The sequence below is a fragment of the Myripristis murdjan genome, chromosome 3 (assembly GCF_902150065.1).
Source record: "Myripristis murdjan chromosome 3, fMyrMur1.1, whole genome shotgun sequence".
In the NCBI taxonomy this organism is placed as follows: Eukaryota; Metazoa; Chordata; class Actinopteri; order Holocentriformes; family Holocentridae; genus Myripristis; species Myripristis murdjan.
Window position 1 is genome coordinate 46,501,831 of NC_043982.1, and position 20,739 is coordinate 46,522,569.

Genomic DNA, 20,739 nt, shown 5'->3' on the forward strand with positions numbered 1-20,739 from the left:
TATGCCACTCCAGGGGTGTTACTACAGGTGTGTGTGTGGATTATCTCTGCACTGCAGCACCAGAGGCATCAAAGTGGCTGCTGTCAGTCAGAGACCCACTGCTGGATTTCCATAACTATTTTTGGTGGTTTGGAAAAGGAGGTGGTGATGTGATGTAGAGGTGATGCAGCTTCAGGGGAGCAGATACAGAACATGTATGACACTGTTTTACTGTACGGAGAAATGTCTTATGTTTGAACTATTTCACAGTACGGAGAAATGTCTTATGTTTGAACTGTTTTACAGTACAGAGAAATGTCTTATGTTTGAAATGACTTGAGGAAAAATGAAAAGGAAACTCAGAGTTTAAGTGTCATGAAACTGAACCAGATGAAGTTTCTGTTTGACAGCTGATCTGAGACAGAGATACGAGAAACCAAACAGCAGGACAGACACAGCATCCAGAGGAAAAGAAAGGAAAGAAAGAAATGAAGAGAACAGAAAGGAAGAGAAAAGAAAAGAAAGGAAAGGAAAGGAAAGGAAAGGAAAGGAAGAGAAAAGAAGAAAAGAAAAGAAAAGAAGACAAGAGAAAATCAGAATCAGAAATACTTTACTGATCCCCAAGGGAAAATAGGGTAAAAGAAAAGAGGTGAAGAGAAGAGAAAAGGAAAGAAAGAAAGGAAGAAAGAAAAGAAAATGAGAAAAGAAAAGAAAGAAAATTAAACAAGAGAAAAGAAAAAAGATAGGAGAAAAAGAAGAAAAAGTGAAAGAAGCGAGAGAAGAAAAGAAAAAAGAAATTAAGACAAAACAGTAGAAAACAGGAGAACAAAAAACAAGGGAAGAGGAGATAAAAGGAAAGAAAAGAAAAGAAAAAGATGAGGAAATAAGAGAAAAGAAAAGAAAAGAAGAGAAAAGAAAAGAAAGCAAGAGAAAAAAGAAAAGAAGTGAGAGGAAAAGAAGAGCAGAGCAGAAACTGGCAGGCAGAGCAGAAGGTTCTGGGTTTTCCCAGGAATCTGAGCTCCGAGCTCATCTGGACAGGAAATGAGGAGAGGAAAAAAGAGAAGAGAGGAGAGAGAGGAAAGGAAAGGACAAGACAGAGAAGAGAGGAGAGGAAAAGAGACAAGAAAGAGAAGAGAGAAGGACAGAGGGAAATGAAAGGGCAGGGAGGAGGGAAGAGGAAGGACAGGAATGTCTGGAGAGGAAAGAGGAGAAGTTCAAAGAAGAAGGGAACAAGGATTCAAGGTCTGATAGGAGAGAAAAAAGGAGAAGAAACAGGAAGAGGGGAAGAAAGAGGAAGAGGAGGAGAAGAAACAGAGGAAGAGGAGGAAAAGAAACAGAGCAGGGGGAGAAGAAACAGAGGAAGAAGCGGAGAAGAAAAAGAGGAGGAGGAGGAGGAGAAGAAAGTGGAAACAGGACAGAAGAAAACATTTCATTGCATCTGAGTCACATTTCTGAGAAAATGATAAAAGTCTGTTGCGCGCGTATGTGTGCATGCGTGTGTGTGTGCGTGTGTGTGTGTGTGTGTGTGTGTGTGTGTGTGTGTGTGTGTGTGCAGGCGTGGTCTAGGTATTGCTAATTTTGTAGGGACATAAATCTGTGTGTGTGTGTGTGTGTGTGTGCGTGTGTGTGCGTGTGTGTGTGTGTGTGTGTGTGTGCGTGTGCATGCATGTGTGTGTGTGTGTGTGTGTGTGCGTGTGTGTGTGCAAGTGCACGCGCGTGTGTGTGTGTGTGTGTGTGTGCGTGTGCATGCGTGTGTGTGCGTGTGCATGCGCGCGTGTGTGTGTGTGTGTGTGTGTGTGTACTCACGACACCACGCGGGTACACTGTGTGCTGCCCCAGGAGCAGGGGTGGTACTCCGGCTTCACGTACGTCTCCATCCCATCCTCGACCACACAGCTAACCGTCTTTGTCACCACGAACGCACACCAGTTCCTGTCCACACACACACACACACACACGCACACACACACACACACACACACACACACACACAAGCAAGGCCGTGTTACTCAGAGTTTTCCTCCCATAACTCAAACTGAGCTGAGCCGCCTACAGGACTGCAAAGCAAAATTTAGAGTGAAAATATTTTGTGAGCAATTTTTTTATTATTATTATTATTTTATTCATATTGGACTAAATGCTCATTTGACATTTCCAGAATCAGAGTCAGAAATGCTTTATGATCCCCGAGGGGACGCTGGGTAACTGATCCCATGTCAGATCCAACATCAGTGGATCAGTTTCAAACACATGTTGCATCAAACCACCATGTACAGTCATGTCTTTCATACTCTGTTATCTGAAATTAGAAAAGTGTGAACCACAGCGAGGGGCCACCAAAACAACAGGGAGAGAGAGAGAGAGAGAGAGAGAGAGAGAGAGAGAGAGAGAGAGGGAGTGGTCAAGCAAGGCAGACGGTGAATGGAGAGAGAGTGGAAGACTTTCTTCAGGGTTCAGGCATAAGTGTGCACAAAAAATGTGGCTGACAGGCTCAGGGTTTTGCAAGAACAGTCTTGGACACACACACACACACACACACACACACACGCACACACACACACACACACACTCAGAAGAGTGAAAATAATATCTCTGTCTGCAGCAGCTTCAATGGTCAAGTCACTGGTGAAAACAAAACCCCATCAGAACCCAGATTTGTTCGGGGTGAAGCCGAGCAGGAGTGTTTCCGTCTCCACGTCCCGCTGTGAGCAGCTTCTCCTCAGGAAAGCTCGGACTGCCAGCACACTCGGCGTCACTCTGCTCAGAGGTCGATCAGCCGTCACTTTGGTTCCACTCAGGGAAACGCAGCTGTTTTCTCTGCACAGCTGAACCACGTGCAGATGCATCAGCATACTCTGAGAAAAAACTCAGTGCTTTCCTGCAAATGTGAATATCTGAACGCTGTAAAGCATTTCTTCAAAACTTAAGTATTCCAACTAAATTTAAAAAAAAAATGCAGCTGTATTTCTACTAAAAAACACTGTGGTCAGATTAGCCAATCACAGAGCCATAAATTCCTGCCGTCTCCTGGCAACACTGTAAGTATGACAGCGGCCAATCAGCCTGAGTTCACAGGTCATCAATCTGGAAGTTAACCACCGCCCCGCCCACCGCCGGGTAAGCCACGCCCACCAGCCTTAGCTCCGCCTCAGAGCTGGGTCAGCCCTGTCTGGCCCGTGGGGATCCTCTGGGCCCTCAGCAGCTGGAAACTGGGCGGGACAGTCCCACCGAGGACCAGCAGAGACCGGAGGAGACCAAGGAGACCCAGCCGGCCTCGGCGGCAGCAGGACATCACATCTGGAGCCGCAGAGGAGAGGCGGCTGTTTCAGAACCTGCCTGCTCAGTGTTGGTGGAATGTTTGGACGTTGGTGGGACGTTGGTGGGACGTTGGCGGGATGTTGGTTGGACGTTGGTGGGACGTTGGTGGGACGTTGGTTGGACGTTGGTGGGACGTTGGTGGGACGTTGGTGGGACGTTGGTGGGACGTTGGTTGGACGTTGGTTGGACGTTGGTTGGATGTTGGTTTGACATTGGTGGGACGTTGGTGGGACGTTGGTGGGACGTTGGTTGGACGTTGGTTGGACGTTGGTTGGACGTTGGTGGGACGTTGGTGGGACGTTGGTGGGCATTGGTTGGATGTTGGTGGGACGTTGGTGGGACGTTGGTTGGACTTTGGTTTGACGTTGGTGGGACGTTGGTGGGACGTTGGTGGGACGTTGGTTGGACGTTGGTTGGACGTTGGTTGGATGTTGGTTTGACATTGGTGGGACGTTGGTGGGACGTTGGTTGGACGTTGGTGGGACGTTGGTAGCACGTTGGTGGGACGTTGGTTTGACGTTGGTGGGACGTTGGTTGGACGTTGGTGGGACGTTGGTTTGACGTTGGTGGGACGTTGGTTTGACGTTGGTTGGATGTTGGTTGGACGTTGGTGGGACGTTGGTGAGACGTTGGTGGGACGTTGGTTGGACGTTGGTTGGATGTTGGTGGGACGTTGGTGAGACGTTGGTGAGACGTTGGTGGGACGTTGGTTTGACGTTGGTTGGACGTTGGTGGGACGTTGGTTGGACGTTGGTGGGACGTTGGTGAGACGTTGGTTGGACGTTGGTGGGACGTTGGTGGGACGTTGGTTGGACGTTGGTGGGACGTTGGTGAGACGTTGGTGGGACGTTGGTGGGACGTTGGTTGGACGTTGGTGGGGCGTTGGTGGGACGTTGGTGGGACGTTGGTGGGACGTTGGTTGGACGTTGGTGGGACGTTGGTGGGACGTTGGTGGGGCATTGGTGGGACGTTGGTGGGACGTTGGTGGGACGTTGGTGGGGCGTTGGTTGGACGTTGGTGGGACGTTGGTGGGACGTTGGTGGGACATTGATGGGACATTGATGGGACGTTGGTGGGACGTGGTGACAGCAGATGTCAGCCCTGTCCTGTCACTTGTCCACACCTCGGTCTCGGTGGGAAGTAGATCTCTGGACCGCTTCTGTTTGGCTGGAAGTTCATGAGTCTCACATTCAGATCATTTTTATTTTAATCCAATATGCGTAAGTGATTTAGGCAGAATAGAGTCCTGTTTGTGTTGGTGACAAGCCGACGGCTCCAACACTCTTTATTTGGCAGCTTCTGGGACAGTCTTTCACTTCACAGCCCACAATGATGAAATATGAAATATGTCAGAAACGCCTGTTCTTTGACTGAAATAACTTTTTCTACAAGGAATTAGGAGATACAGGGCAGTCTGTAATCCACACAGGTGCATGCTTCAAGTCTACGAGAAATAAGGTCAACAAGGTCAATGTGTGTGTGTGTGTGTGTGTATGTGTATGTGTGTGTGTGTGTTACATAGTTTGAATCTGTTGTGTGTTGGACAAAAGCTTCACTGTCGCTGTGGAGTGATGATCACCACATGCTGCTGATGTCATCTCTGTGTGTGTGTGTGTGTGTGTGTGATGACTAACTTCAGCATGACTTTCAGCCCTGATGAAACTGCTCCCCTGTCAGTGGACATTTTGGACCATGATCTGTGTTAACTGGATTAACATATCATTTTATCTGGATTAACAAACTGTTTGATCTGGATTAGCATATCTTTTTAATCAGGATTAACAAATCACTGAAAACGGGGTAACAGATCATTTGATCTGGATAAAGAAATTGTTTGGTCTGGATAAACATATAATCTTTTTATCTTTTTAGATAAACATATTGTTTGAGGCAGATTAACAAATTGTGTCTGGTCTGGATTAACATATAATTTGATCTGGATTAACAAGCAACTTGGTCCAGATAAACAAATTGTTTGATATAATTAACAAATCATTACTATCAGGACCCCATGTAATGATCATCAGGACCCCGAATCCCCCCTCACACCCTAACACACACACGCACGCACACACACACACACACACACACACACACACACACACACACACACACACACATACACACACACTGGAAACAGCTGACTGAGGAAAGGTTTGGCCTCATTTGACCTCACAAACCTGGGGTCAGAGGTCACATAGCAGAATAACACAAGACTTTTGACCCTGACCAACATCCCACACACACACACACACACACACACACACACACACACACACACACTCACAGCCACTGTGTCCATGAACAGAGTGGACACACACCTGACTACACACGCACGCACATGCACACGCACACACACACACACATACACACATATCAAAACAATAAGTTTTCCTCACTTGTTGGTTTGTGGTTCTGTCCACAATAAAATCTGATATCTAATATGATCAAATTTAAAAACTGTTTCAGGGCTAATAACATGTATGTGAAAATACACGTGACATGCCACGTGTGTGTGTGTGTGTGTGTGTGTGAGTGTGTGTGTGTGTGTGTGTGTGTAGATGAGAACATGAGAAACAAAGTTGATTTGGGGCTTTTGGGCGTTTGAAGAAAAAGTTTCTGCTGCTGATGACATCACAGCTGTACGACCGCCAGGGCAGGCCGCTGTGTGTGTGTGTGTGTGTGTACGAGTGTGTGTGTGTGTGTGTGTGTGTCTATGTGTGTGTGTTTATGTGCGTGTGTGTGTGTGCGTGTGTGTGTGTATGTGTGTGTGTGCAGGAAAATGTGACTTGGCTTACAAGGAATCCCCCCCCCACACACACGCACACACACACACACACACACACACCCTAACACACACTTGGACAGACGCACGCACAGAAATTGGTTGGATGTGGCAGAAATGGCGTGGTGTCAGTCCCTGGGACAGAAATAAGGCAGGACCAGGGGGTGGAGGGGTGGAGGTGGGGACAACATGGGGGCGGGACCACAGGGGGTGGGGCCACCTGGGGGTGGGGCCACCAGATGACAAACATTTGTATTTGGTTTGGAGCCTCTGAGCTTCAGGAGCAGCAGGTTAGTTTTTGCTGCAGAGGAGAAGGGGCAGCCCTTCTGTTTCTTCTATACTCTGCATTGAAGCTGCACTAAGTGAATGTTCTTCTGCTTCACTCCTCTTCATTCAAGGAAAAGCAGAAGAAGAAGAAGAAGAAGAAGAAGAAGAACTATCTGCTGTCTCTGACAGTTAACCAGCAGATCCTCCTCTCTGTGCTCGCTGAGCTCCTCAGGATCTGCCCTCCGCCAGTTTGAGTCCTGCCGCTCAGGGAGATCCTTCAGAGTGTCATGGAGAGGGGAGGTTAAGGGGTTCCTCAAGGCTCAGTGCTTGGTCCCCTTCTCTTTTCAATACACACCTCCTCTCTCGGTGCAGTCATCTGCTCACATGGCTTCTCATGCCACTCTCATGCTGATGATACCCAGCTCCTCCTGTTGCTCCAGCCACACGACCCCACGGTCTCACTGATATCTCTGTGTGGATGAAGGAGCGCCACCTTCAGGTCAACCCGTCAGAGACTGAGCTCCTCATGGTCCTGGCCAGTCCCTCTGTACAACAACAGATCAGCATCCAACTGAATTCTACTCAGCTCATTCCCACAAAATCTGCCAGAAACTCAGGTAGAAGAAGACAAAGAAACAGAAGTAGAAGAAGAAAATGATGATAATGATGAGGAAGAAGAAGATGAAGATGAAGGAGAAGAAGAAGATAAAGATGATGATGAAAAGGAAGAAGAAGAAAGGCAGAAGCAGAAGAAGAAGAATCCCTTCAGGTTTCACTGCAACAGGAAGTCTGTGATGAGGTAAGAGAGGCCCAGAAGAATAACAAGGGCTCCTGTGTGTGTGTGTGTGTGTGTGTGTGTGTGTGTGTGTGTGTGTGTGTGTGTGTGTGTGTTAAGTGGTATGTGGTTCCCTCCCTCAGATGACATCATCTAAACAGAGCACAGCCACATCTCTCTGTGTTACTGACATAGAAATAGAACTGAGCAGAGTGGCCAGACATATCTTGGAACACTTCTTCACACATTTGAGTTTGTGGCTCAAAACTGAAGAAGAAGAAGAAGAAGAAGAAGAAGAAGAAGAAGAAGAAGAAGAAGAAGAAGAAGAAGAAGAAGAAGTGGGAAACTGGAAGTTCAAGTTATAATCTAATGCTAAGATAATCTAATCTAATCTATTCTAATCTAATCTAATCTGACACTCAGTGCTTCCTACTGCACAGGAAGTAATGCAGCTGCTGCAAATCAACTAAACTGTGTAGAATTATTATGAATATTTACATTATTTAAAGTTAAATTGCCATAAAGTCACAACAAAATATTGTTTGGAAAAAATAATAAAACAAATACAAGAAAAACAACCCTTCCAGAAATTTTAAATCAAAACTAATGAAGGGAATTTTGTTAAGAGGGTGAAATGAACACACACACACACACACACACACACACACACACACACACACAAGATGATGAAATCTCAGTCTCATACTTCAGTAACAATATGTGGAAAACCAGATGAATAACAACTGTCAAACAACCCCTCCCTGTCCCAACACACACACACACACACACACACACACACACACTATCTCTACTTTTCAGTTCAAACAGGAAAATAACAAGCGTATCAAAGATATCATATGAATATGAGAGTATCAGATGAAACTAGACGACCTCAGGAATCCATTGGTTCAGTCGTTTCACGCTGGGCTGTCAAGAGGGCGGCTAAGTGTTGTCGAGGGAAAATCTGTCATGTCTGTCTCCAGCAGGTCCCTTGACCTCTGACCTCCAGATGTGTGAATGAAAATGGGTTCTCTGGGCAGCCACGGCTCTCCCCTTTGCAGACACGCCCACCAGTTTGTGCAGACTGGGGCCTAAACAGTCTTGGAGCTGCATCAGTTGGCTTTGACTGGAAAGCTGAGACTCTTGTGGATTCAATGAGCCACATTTGATTCCTGTGTGATGATGTTGGCCCCCATAGCAGCCATTTCACTGCAGGCAGAGACTTTTGTGAAACTGGACATCAACACCATGAAACACCATGAAACACCATGAAACACCATGAAACACCATGAAACACCTTGAAACACCATCAAACACCATAAAACACCCTGAAACACCATCAAACACCATGAAACACCTTGAAACACCTTGAAACACCTTGAAACACCATGAAACACCATGAAACATCATGAAACATCATGAAACACCATGAAACACCTTGAAACACCATGAAACACCTTGAAACACCATGAAACACCATGAAACACCATGAAACACTTTGAAACACCATCAAACACCATCAAACACCATCAAACACCTTGAAACACCATCAAACACCTTGAAACACCTTGAAACACCATCAAACACCATCAAACACCATCAAACACCATCAAACACCATGAAACACCTTGAAACACCTTGAAACACCATGAAACACCATGAAACACCTTGAAACACCATGAAAGACCATGAAACACCTTGAAATACAATGAAACACCATGAAACACCTTGAAACACCATGAAACACCTTGAAACAGGCTGTCAGGTGGTGGAGTTTGGGTTGATTTCAGGTCTGACATCATGTTGGTGGATCAGACTCTGGAGGGGTGGAGCTTGTGGTCCCGTGGCCATGTGGAGCCTGGCTCCTGATTGGACACCCGGGGCCTCAGATGAAGGGCAGATAAAGCAAGAGCCTCACTCCTGTGGCCGGTGTGAGGGTGAGGGAACCCGCCTGCAGGCGCTCACCTGGCGGCAAAGTGACTGAGCTGACGTTATCTGTCCAGCTGCAGGGGTGGGGCCCAGGGGAGGGGCCCCACCGCTGTAGCATCGAACTGCACACCTCTGCACCTGTGGCTCTCAAATGGAGGTCTATGCACCCCTAGTGGTACACTGGAGTACTGCAGGAGGTACATGTGATTTTGAATCTAAAAAATATTAGTCATGCATACTTACTAAAATAATGAGCATATGCTATAATTAATTCAATACAAATGTAAATGTGAGTCTGATAAATCACATGTTCTCTTCAGTTCTCCCTCTGGGTTCCTGAAGGTGTCAGATGTGTGTGTTGGTGGTTTCAATCTGCATCCTCGTGGAGCGAGGATGTTTGTTCGCTCTGAGCGGGAAGACGAGACCAAACAAATCCACCTTTTTTTTTAATACCTTTTATATATATACAGTACAGGCCAAAAGTTTGGACACACCTTCTCATTCAATGCGTTTTCTTTATTTTCATGACTATTTACATTGTAGATTCTAACTGAAGGCATCAAAACTATGAATGAACACATGTGGAGTTATGTACTTAACAAAAAAAGGTGAAATAACTGAAAACATGTTTTATATTCTAGTTTCTTCAAAATAGCCACCCTTTGCTCTGATTATTGCTTTGCACACTCTTGGCATTCTCTCCATGAGCTTCAAGAGGTAGTCACCTGAAATGGTTTTCCAACAGTCTTGAAGGAGTTCCCAGAGGTGTTTAGCACTTGTTGGCCCCTTTGCCTTTAATCTGCGGTCCAGCTCACCCCAAACCATCTGGATTGGGTTCAGGTCCGGTGATTGTGGAGGCCAGGTCATCTGCCGCAGCACTCCATCACTCTCCTTCTTGGTCAAATAGCCCTTACACAGCCTGGAGGTGTGTTTGGGGTCATTGTCCTGTTGAAAAATAAATGATGGTCCAACTAAACACAAACCGGATGGGATGGCATGTCGCTGCAGGATGCTGTGGTAGCCATGCTGGTTCAGTGTGCCTTCAATTTTGAATAAATCCCCAACAGTGTCACCAGCAAAACACCCCCACACCATCACACCTCCTCCTCCATGCTTCACAGTGGGAACCAGGCATGTGGAATCCATCCGTTCACCTTTTCTGCGTCTCACAAAGACACGGCGGTTGGAACCAAAGATCTCAAATTTGGACTCATCAGACCAAAGCACAGATTTCCACTGGTCTAATGTCCATTCCTTGTGTTTCTTGGCCCAAACAAATCTCTTCTGCTTGTTGCCTCTCCTTAGCAGTGGTTTCCTAGCAGCTATTTGACCATGAAGGCCTGATTGGCACAGTCTCCTCTTAACAGTTGTTCTAGAGATGGGTCCGCTGCTAGAACTCTGTGTGGCATTTATCTGCTCTCTGATCTGAGCTGCTGTTAACTTGCGATTTCTGAGGCTGGTGACTCAGATGAACTTGTCCTCAGAAGCAGAGGAGACTCTTGGTCTTCCTTTCCTGGGTCGGTCCTCATGTGTGCTAGTTTCGTTGTAGCGCTTGATGGTTTTTGCGACTCCACTTGGGGACACATTTAAAGTTTTTGCAATTTTCCGGACTGACTGACCTTCATTTCTTAAAGTAATGATGGCCACTCGTTTTTCTTTAGTTAGCTGATTGGTTCTTGCCATAATATGAATTTTAACAGTTGTCCAATTGGGCTGTTGGCTGTGTAGTAACCTGACTTCTGCACAACACAACTGATGGTCCCAACCCCATTGACAAAGCAAGAAATTCCACTAATTAACCCTGATAAGGCACACCTGTGAAGTAAAAACCATTTCAGGTGACTACCTCTTGAAGCTCATGGAGAGAATGCCAAGAGTGTGCAAAGCAGTAATCAGAGCAAAGGGTGGCTATTTTGAAGAAACTAGAATATAAAACATGTTTTCAGTTATTTCACCTTTTTTTGTTAAGTACATAACTCCACATGTGTTCATTCATAGTTTTGATGCCTTTAGTGACAACCTACAATGTAAATAGTCATGAAAATAAAGAAAATGCATTGAATGAGAAGGTGTGTCCAAACTTTTGGCCTGTACTGTACCTTTTAAATATATATATCCAACAGGGTACATTATTGAAAAAAGTTTCAGAACCACTGCTGAGCACCTGCTCCTCAGCCAATCATCTGTCAGCCAGTTCTAGTTTGTGCTTCTGTTTGTCCTTCAGCTCTGACTCAGCAGCTCAGCTCTGACCCACTGACTGTGTGGACTGTTAACCTGCTGAGCATTCAGTCTTCTGCTTCAGGTCGTAAAAATTCATTTAAACTGTTTGCTGTTTTCCCAGCAGGAAACACCTTAAGCCGGGATCAGACCACAGGACTTTTGGGCCAATTTAATCCAAATTCACTCCTCCTGACAATCAAAGGAGAAATCTGGTATGGGCCTGGGGTCGGCCTGACCTAAGCCAAACATCAGGGCCCCAGGAGTGACTGTGTCTGTGAATGTCCCTGTCTGTCTGTCTGTCTGTCTGTCCTGTGATGGGCCGGAGACCTGTCCAGGTGTGCCCCTGCCTGACAGACTCCACCTCGCCCTGCCACCCTAACGAGGACAAGCGGTTTGAAAAATGAATGACTGAATGATGTAAACGTTGTTGAAATGTGTATTGTTTAATCTATTAATGTTTTGTCATTGTGTCCAAATGTCTGAACAAACTGTACTTTGTTGCTTGAAGTGAACTGAGGAATGTTTGAGATTAGAGACGGACATCTGGGAAGCTTATCCTGATGTGCCTGATGCAACACGATTTCAAAAACAGTTTGGATTTTAAAACTCCTGCAGTGTGCGCCCCGCTGCAAAGACCCCTGGGAGCTCATCATGGACCCTTCAACTCTTTACCCACCCACCCCACCCCACCCCCGCTGAAGCTTCATCACTCTGATGCTGAGGGAAACATTCAAAGCCAAGATGCCGTTGTTTTATGGCTGCAGAATCACAACACATAGAAAAGATCTGCATGTCTTGTGCATCATTTTGCCTGGAAGTCAGCAGCACATTTTGTTTGTCTGCACTAGAGTTTACAATAAAGTCCTGTGGGTTTGAATGAAGCTCGGCCGTGTGGGGACTGAAGGGCCGAGCTAAACTGTGAACACACAGGGAGAGACAGAGTGTGGCTCCTGCCTCTGAGAGGAATGACAAGCTTCCACAGACACCAACCGGGTGGAACAGGAAGCACACACACACACACACCAACCACATGAATACTAAACATTCATACACACATTCCACACACAAATCACATTAAGTCGTTAAAAAGAGCCTGAGGCGCTGCAGAGGAGGTCACACAGACACTTCCACCCACACTGTTAACACACTCAATAAAAACCCACAAAACACACACTGCAAGAAAACACACACACACACACACCCCAACAAAACACTAAAACCACACAATACAACCCACACACTAAAAAGCACAATGTAAAACACAAAGGCTCTTCCCTGCAGAGTGAGTGTGTGTGTGTGTGTGTGTGTGTGTGTGTCGTAGCTTTGAAGCTCAGGCTGACAGGAAGTGTAAATCACACAGCTCTTTGTGTTTCTGCAGTGTTGTCATGCTAATGCAGTGACAGTCTCTCTGTGTCGTCGTCATGGCAACACTGGAAGTTGCAGCGGCGCGCCTCGCCTCCCGGTGCTCGTGTCTCCGCAGACGCAGCATCACCAGCATCACCAGCATCGCTGCTTCCTGGGGGCGTGGCCTCTGCTCACCATCATGAACACAGAGGCTGACTTTTCTGAATAATTTATTTTGTTGTATTTGTTCCACGTGGAGCTTCACTGAGCTGAGCCGGCTGAGTTTACGGCTTTGACTCGTGTTTTGAACGTGAATTTGAACTCATGTTTTCAAGCTCATGCTGTCGTCAGAGCAGCAGCGTGAAGCGGGATCATCACAGCCTCTGGCGTGGAGACAGACGGCGTGACGAGATCAGATCACATCAGATCAGATCAGAGCAGATCAGATCAGATCAGAGCAGATCAGATCAGATCAGAGCAGATCAGATCAGATCAGAGCAGATCAGATCAGATCAGAGCAGATCAGATCAGATCAGAGCAGATCAGATCAGAGCAGAGCAGAGCAGATCAGATCAGATCAGATCAGAGCAGATCAGATCAGATCAGATCAGAGCAGATCAGATCAGAGCAGAGCAGAGCAGATCAGAGCAGAGCAGATCAGAGCAGATCAGATCAGATCAGATCAGATCAGATCAGAGCAGATCAGATCAGATCAGATCAGAGCAGATCAGATCAGAGCAGAGCAGAGCAGATCAGAGCAGAGCAGATCAGAGCAGATCAGATCAGATCAGATCAGATCAGATCAGAGCAGATCAGATCAGATCAGAGCAGATCAGATCAGAGCAGATCAGAGCAGAGCAGATCAGATCAGGTCAGATCAGATCAGATCAGGTCAGATCAGATCAGATCAGATCAGATCAGATCAGATCAGATCAGATCAGATCTGTCTGTCAGAGCAGATCTTCAGGACCTACTGTCTGTTATTAGCAGGTTATCACATCACATTTGAGTTTCCAGACTTCACCGACCTCTCTGCACAGGTTGCTATGGTAACAACACAGGCATCAGTAATTACATACGCCGATGACGCTGCTTTTCAACGCGGCTGCATGTCCAGAAGCCCCGCCCCCAAAGTGCTGTCAGACAGTTTATTGGTGCTGCTCGTCTCTCTCTCTGATCTGACAGACGGTCTGACATCTGATCTGAGTGTCCAGACTGACGCACATCTGGGACACATTTCAAACCTCCCCCAGATGTTTGTGTGTCTGTTTTTTATATTTTTCTTTTTCATTAATTTATTTTTGTCTGTCCAGACTTTCTAAAAATCGATCTGGATGCAACCTGGATACGAACGAGGCTGCAGAGTTTTGTGAGGTGAGGAGTGAGAAGCTGCTGGTCTCCAAGCCGATGTCGGTCGTCACGCAGCGCACAGAGCCAGGCGCCGTGCTCATGATGCATTCTGGGTAAAATCGCCCACCAAATGACAGACGTGAAGTTAAAAAGCTGCAGGTAACAACCTTCTCCACTTCAACTTGGTCAAAAAAAGTCTGAAGCGTCAGTGGAAGGCAGAGAAAGACTGAAATGGATTAGATTAGATTAGATTAACATATTTATTATACACCAACAGCACTCTTACCTGATCTCTGAGTACACCTGAACCTGCAGGTGAACAAGAGGTCAAAGGTCATGGACCCCTGTCTGCAGCCGACACCTGTGAAAGCTAACCTGTAACCTTCACCTGCAGGCTCACCTGCCTCTTCCTCACTGGCCTCTTCCTCACCTGCCTCTTCCTCACCTGGACGTTCACCTGCCTCTTCCTCACCTGGACGTTCACCTGCCTCTTCCTCACCTGGACGTTCACCTGCCTCTTCCTCACCTGGACGTTCACCTGCCTCTTCCTCACCTGGACGTTCACCTGCCTCTTCCTCACCTGGACGTTCACCTGCCTCTTCCTCACCTCCTTGCCCTCTTCCTCCTCCTCCTCCTCCTCCTCATACTGCCTCAGACTGTATTGGCTGTGACTGTCTCACCTGTGGCTCACCTGTGGCTCACCTGTCTGAGCACAGAGGCTGTGAGGAGGTCAGTTGGTGTCGTCGTGTCTGCATGTGAAGCCACAGAGACTGCACTCATAAACCTGAACTTCTCTTTTCAGTCAATGGAAACCAAAGGTGATCAGTCACCTGTCTCCTCCTCAGACACCTGTCTCCTCCTCAGTCACCTGTCTCCTCCTCAGTCACCTGTCTCCTCCTCAGACACCTGTCTCCTCCTCAGTCATCTGTCTCCTCCTCAGACACCTGTCTCCTCCTCGTCAGTCTGAACCCGGCAGAATATTCAGAGAAACAGTCGGACGACTTTTTCAGGAAAAAACACAGAAGACAGGAAGGAAGTGGGCATGAGAGAGATGAAGGGATTGAGCGAGAGAGAGACGGGCAGAGAGAGAGACAGACCCTGACGTGACCTTCAGTGACCCTGTGACCTGTGGCTTTGTTGTGCCTCTGTCATCTTTGTGGTCGTAAATGTTGTTTATGTCTCTGCCACTCTCTTTACCGTCTTCTGTCACGGCCCATTATCTGGCAATACACACACCACACGCCAATAAAGCTTTTACTTTGAAAGAGACAGAAGAAAGAGAGAGAGAGAGAGAGAGAGAGAGAGAGAGAGAGAGAGAGAGACAGCGAGGTTGAATGGTGTGATGGTTCTTTGATGGGACAGAGCAGAAAACCCCTCAGATGTTTTAGTGCAGATTTCTGCTGCAGCTGATTTGTGTAACAGAGTGTGTAAGTAGATGAAAGGTCATCAGAGGTCATCAGGACATCAGGTCAGTAATCTGTAATCTGTAATCTGTAATCTGTGTAGATTACACTCGAGTATTCATACAGTAATGCAGTAATCCTAAAAATATTTCCCCTCTCTTTCATTCAAAGATGAACACACACAAACACACACACAAACACACACAGCATCCCACCACACACACAAACACACACACACACACACACACACACACACACACACACACACACACACACACACACACACATTTCTAGATGTTCTGTGGTTTTCTTTTCTCTTCACAAAAGCCGTTTCAAGTTTACACACAGCAGCTGTGTGTTGTCTGGGACCCGCTACACACACACACACACACACACACACACACACACACACACACACACACACACACACAGGCCTTGTGGAATACTTTTGCCATCTGTTATAACAAAAAGTTCAGCCAGACTGAGTTCACTGTTCTGCCAACACACACACACACACACACACACACACACACACACACACACACACACACACACACACAGACTGTACAGTTATAGGTAACACTGACAGAGTGTGTACCCAGAATGCATTGTGACCGCAGCCCAACACGGCGTGTGAACGGCTGTGATGTCAGCGGAGCGGAGGAAGCTGATTGGCTGGACTGCCAGTGACATCACACATACAACGTTTCACATTAATATACATACACACATTTATGGCTTGGCGTGTGTGTGTGTGTGTGTGTGTCTGTATGTGAGTGTGTGTGCACACGTGTTTATGCATATGTGTGTGTGCATGTGTGAGTGTGTGTGAGAGTGTGTTTTTGTGTGTGTGTATGTGTGTGTGTGTGTGTGTGGGTTAGGGTTGGGGTTAGTACGTGTGTGTGTGTTTGTGTGTGAGTAGATGTGTGTGATTGTGTTTGCATGTTTGTGTGTATATTTGTGTGTGTATGGTTTTGTGTGTAGATGTGTGCGTGTGTGTGTGCGCTGGGCCTACCTGTGCCTGCTGGCGGCTCGTGCGGCGTGCGCGGCCTGTGTGTGTGTGTTGGCGTGCGCGGCCTGTGTGTGTGTGTTGTAGAGGCTGTAGCGGAGCGGCTGTGTGTGTGGCGGCAGGCACAGCCACAGCAGCAGCAGCAGCGGCACCGTCCCGCACATCTCACACACTTTACTTCTCCCGTGACGTCACGCAGAACACAGCCGGGACATGATCCTGCCGGGACGTCCCACGGAACCGACACGTCGACTCAAATCCAGCAAACAAATAATCTGAGTTTAATCTGAGAGAATAAAACTCAGAATAAAACAGGGAATAATCCTCGTGTGGAAAAACAGATCCTGCAGCTCCGACAGCCAGCACCCATCTGAGAGAGAGAGAGAGAGAGAGGGAGAGAGGGAGGGAGGAACGCCCAAAGTCCCTGACTCCTCCCCTCTGCCCCCCCCCCCCCCCCCCCCCCCCTCCCCCTCAGCTCCTCCCTCTCAGCTGGTCTCAGGTCAGTTCTTCAGTTTCCCTGCTGCAGGAGCTGCTCTGCTCTCTGAGGGACCAAAATAACCAAGTCTCTCTTATACACACACACACACACACACACACACATACACACAGACTCACACACACACACACACACATAGACACAGACTCACACGCACACACACACACACACACACACAGGGATGACGCTGACCAGCAGCTGCAGCCAAACACTCCTGAATTTGTTCCGTCTGATGATAAGAACCCTCTCCCTCCCTATCTGTGAGTGTGTGTGTGTGTGTGTGTGTGTGTGTGTGTGTGTGTGTCTGTGTGTGTGTGTGTGTGTGTGTGTGTATGAACATTTTCCACTCACAGGCTGAAAACCTTTAGCAGCCTTTAACTCTTTGTGTCTCTTTGCAAGCTGATTCCACATAAACATTCATCACTTCACAATAAAAGTTCTGTAACATTTTATTGAAACTATTACAACAATAAAACATCGTCCCGTCAGGTTCATGTGTGGCCCCGCCCCTCCCAGCTGAGACCACCCAGGCTGCTAAAGCCCCGCCCCCTCCGGCTGGCTGGCTCCTGAGGCTCCGCCCCCAGGCTGAGACCACCCAGGCTGATAATGAAAATAACATCATACCTGTCGGAGCCTCAGGTGAGACGCCATCATGACGCTGACTTCACCATCCTCCACACACACACACACACACACACACACACACACACACACACACAGTTAATCTCTTTACAGCTAATCTGTTCATCTGTTAGGAGTTACTCTCTTGTTAAGAGTCTGTTAAGAGTTAATCTGTGAAGAGTTAATCTGTTAATCTGTTATGTTCAATCCGTTAGGAGTTGGTCTCTAAAGAGATAATATTTTAGGAGTTAATCTGTTACATATTAATCTGTTACGGTCAGTCTACTAAAACGTATTCTGTCAGGAGTTAATCTATTATTGTTAGTCTGATAAGAATTAGTCTGTTAGGAGTTAATCTGAGCTCAGACTACAGGAGGTTTGGTCTGATTTGACCCCAGAAATCTTGTCTGGAACCTTTTTCAGTACAGATGTTTGGCCCAGATTACCTGGTGATATGAGGCTTTCCAGGTCCAGATTACCTGGTGATATGAGGCTTTCCAGGTCCAGATTACCTGGTGAGGGTTTCCAGGTCCAGATTACCTGGTGATGTTTCCAGGTCCAGATTACCCGGCGATGTGAGAGTTTCCAGGTCCAGATTACCTGGTGATGTGAGGACAGACTGTGAGCTCTGACACTGCAGTCGTAACCTCTGTGTCTGCCATTTTGTATGTACACAGAATAAGATTATCATTGTTTCTTTTTATTATTGATAATGCAGTCAGAATTATATCAGTTAATTTAAAAGTGATAACCTACTGGCACAAATTGTTATCTTAGGTTTTTATTATCAGAAAAGACTAACAGCTCTCCTCCCACCTCCCCCACGTTCCTCAGACCAACGCCGCCCAAAACCAACATTTAGTTCTTAGAGGTCAGATCAGCTGCTGCTGCTGCTGGACATGAAGCTGCTCCTGTGTGAAGCTGCACAGGCCGAGGAGAACCAGAGGAGAACCTGAGGAGAACCAGAGGAGAACTGAGGAGAACCTGAGGAGAACCAGAGGAGAACCTGAGGAGAACCTGAGGAGAACCTGAGGAGAACCAGAGGATAACCTGAGGAGAACCAGAGGAGAACCAGAGGATAACCTGAGGAGAACCTGAGGAGAACCAGAGGAGAACCTGAGGAGAACCTGAGGAGAACCTGAGGAGAACTGAGGAGAACTGAGGAGAACCTGAAGAGAACCTGAAGAGAACCTGAAGAGATCCTGAGAAGCGCCTGAGGAGAACCTGAGGAGAACGTGAGGGAGAGACACTGCACACACTCCCCTCAGCATTATCAACCTCCCTGCTTTACTTTCTAGGACTTCAGCAAGAACAACACATGCACTGCCACAGTTTAGACTGGGAACAGCACACACACACACACACACACACACACACACACACACACACACACAGCAGCTGAGCAGCTACAGCAATATTACAGCAATATTACAGGAATATTACAGGAATATTACAGCAACATAAACAAACTCTTCTGCTGACACCGTGACGTCAGCTGGATGTTTACAGCTGTTGCCATGGCAACATGAACCACCTGGAAACACTGTGACTTGCTGTGAACCAAAGGCCCACGCCAGTTCTACCTGTTCTGTTTGTATGGTTTCACCTCACCTGCCGGCCCAGTCCCATGAGAGTGTGAGCATGTGTGGTGGTCTCTCGTAGGGCTGGGCAGTACATTGATTCTGTATTGATATTATATCAGTTTTGTGATATGAGAGCAGCCGTTGCCTTTTGGTTGGTGTAACACGTGACAGGTGTGATGTCTTCTCCTGGGTTTACAGAGCCGTCACTTTCTCAACTGACGAGACTGTTACTGAGTAAAAAAAAAACATGGTGATATTTGTCTTTTCCTTCAGTCTCTTGTAAGTAGTGACTTAGCTATAGTCTTTAATGTTCAGGCTGTAATGTATATACTTTGCAATAAATTGAAAATTAAAACTGAAACAGGACACACACTGATACTGTGTGAAAGCACCCATGACAAAAACAGCATCATGAAAAATATATCAGTGTACTTATTAACTGCATGAAATATCTGCTTGTGTGTGTAAAGGCCTTCAGTTTGTCACCAATTATTAGTATTGAATGTTTTTTTTTTTTTTTTTTTTTTTTTTTTGCAACAACAGGGAACAAACTCTGTTTTCCAAACTGACCTGCTATCAGTGTTGTGACAGAGCTGCACCTCTGTTTCTGTTTTTTTTTTTTTTTTTTTTTGTCTCCCAGGGTTGGGTGGCGTTGTTTTCTCAGGCTTTTACTCTGTGATTCTTTTATTTGTTGATTTATCTGAATTTTCTTCTTTTAGTTCCTGGTATGAAGCCACAGATGAAATATAATCAGAGGCTGTTGTTGTGTTCTTGTCTTTTTTCTCTCTGAATGGTTTCACCACAAAGTCTATGTCAGTATACTGTATATTATTATTATTGTTATTATTATTATTATTAACCAGAATCAAAATACTGGTTCAGTTGCACTTGCTGAAATTCTCAAAAAATAATTAAATTATATGAAATAGAGAGAAATGTGAAATTTAAAAATATGAGCTAGTTCAGGCTGCCAACTCGAGCTACCAACTCTGTTTCTATGGTTTCATAGAAACAGAGTTTTTTAATTACATTTTTTTAATTAATTCCAAAAAATATTGCAATAATGAATACAGAGATAAGAAAGTGATCATATGTAAAAAGTAAAAAGGTATACATAATAATATTGTTGGTATTACTCTGTCTGTACACTATAGGGCACATTTTCAGATAGAGTCACTTACAAACACCTCAGCATATGGCTTGATGATTTAATATGCATATTAATGACTTTTTGAAAGGGCTTAGGCCTAAACTGTTTTTTGTTTTTTGTGTTTTTTTTTTTTTCATTAAAAAAAAAATCCTTTTTTCCATTCCAGAATTTCCCTGGTTGGGATCAATAAAGTATATCTATCTATCTATCTATCTAAAACAAGATAAGGAAATTAAATTCTATTTTTAAAAAAATCAAACCCCTGGCTCCTGCATCAGGCTGCACTGCATTTGGTAACGAGCAGGTTCTCACACGCAGCATCGCGTTTCATATGAACCTTTAGGACGGGGCTTTCTGCACCACAGGAGAAAAGTCCACGTGCTGCTCTTCATCAGCGAGGCACTGAGAGGTAAACTACCTGTTCATACCTACATAGCCCTAGATCTACGGCTCAGATTCCTTTAAATGCCTCCAGGCTGCAGTCAGAGTTCAGTAAAACTAATTCTTTTA

At 46.1% G+C, this 20,739-nt stretch overlaps 1 protein-coding gene across 1 annotated transcript in view; it reads right to left on the bottom strand.

The window, feature by feature from the left end:
* The window catches only part of emilin1b (elastin microfibril interfacer 1b), a 46,048-nt gene extending 28,522 nt beyond the window's left edge, over nt 1-17,526 (bottom strand). The window contains exons 1-3 of the mRNA XM_030048687.1: nt 17,500-17,526; nt 16,386-16,441; nt 1,786-1,911 (exon numbers count right to left, since the gene is read on the bottom strand). Of these exons, the coding sequence (XP_029904547.1) occupies nt 1,786-1,911; nt 16,386-16,441; nt 17,500-17,526 (209 nt within the window). The remainder of the gene's footprint in view (nt 1-1,785; nt 1,912-16,385; nt 16,442-17,499) is intronic.
* Nucleotides 17,527-20,739: the final 3,213 nt, after the last annotated feature.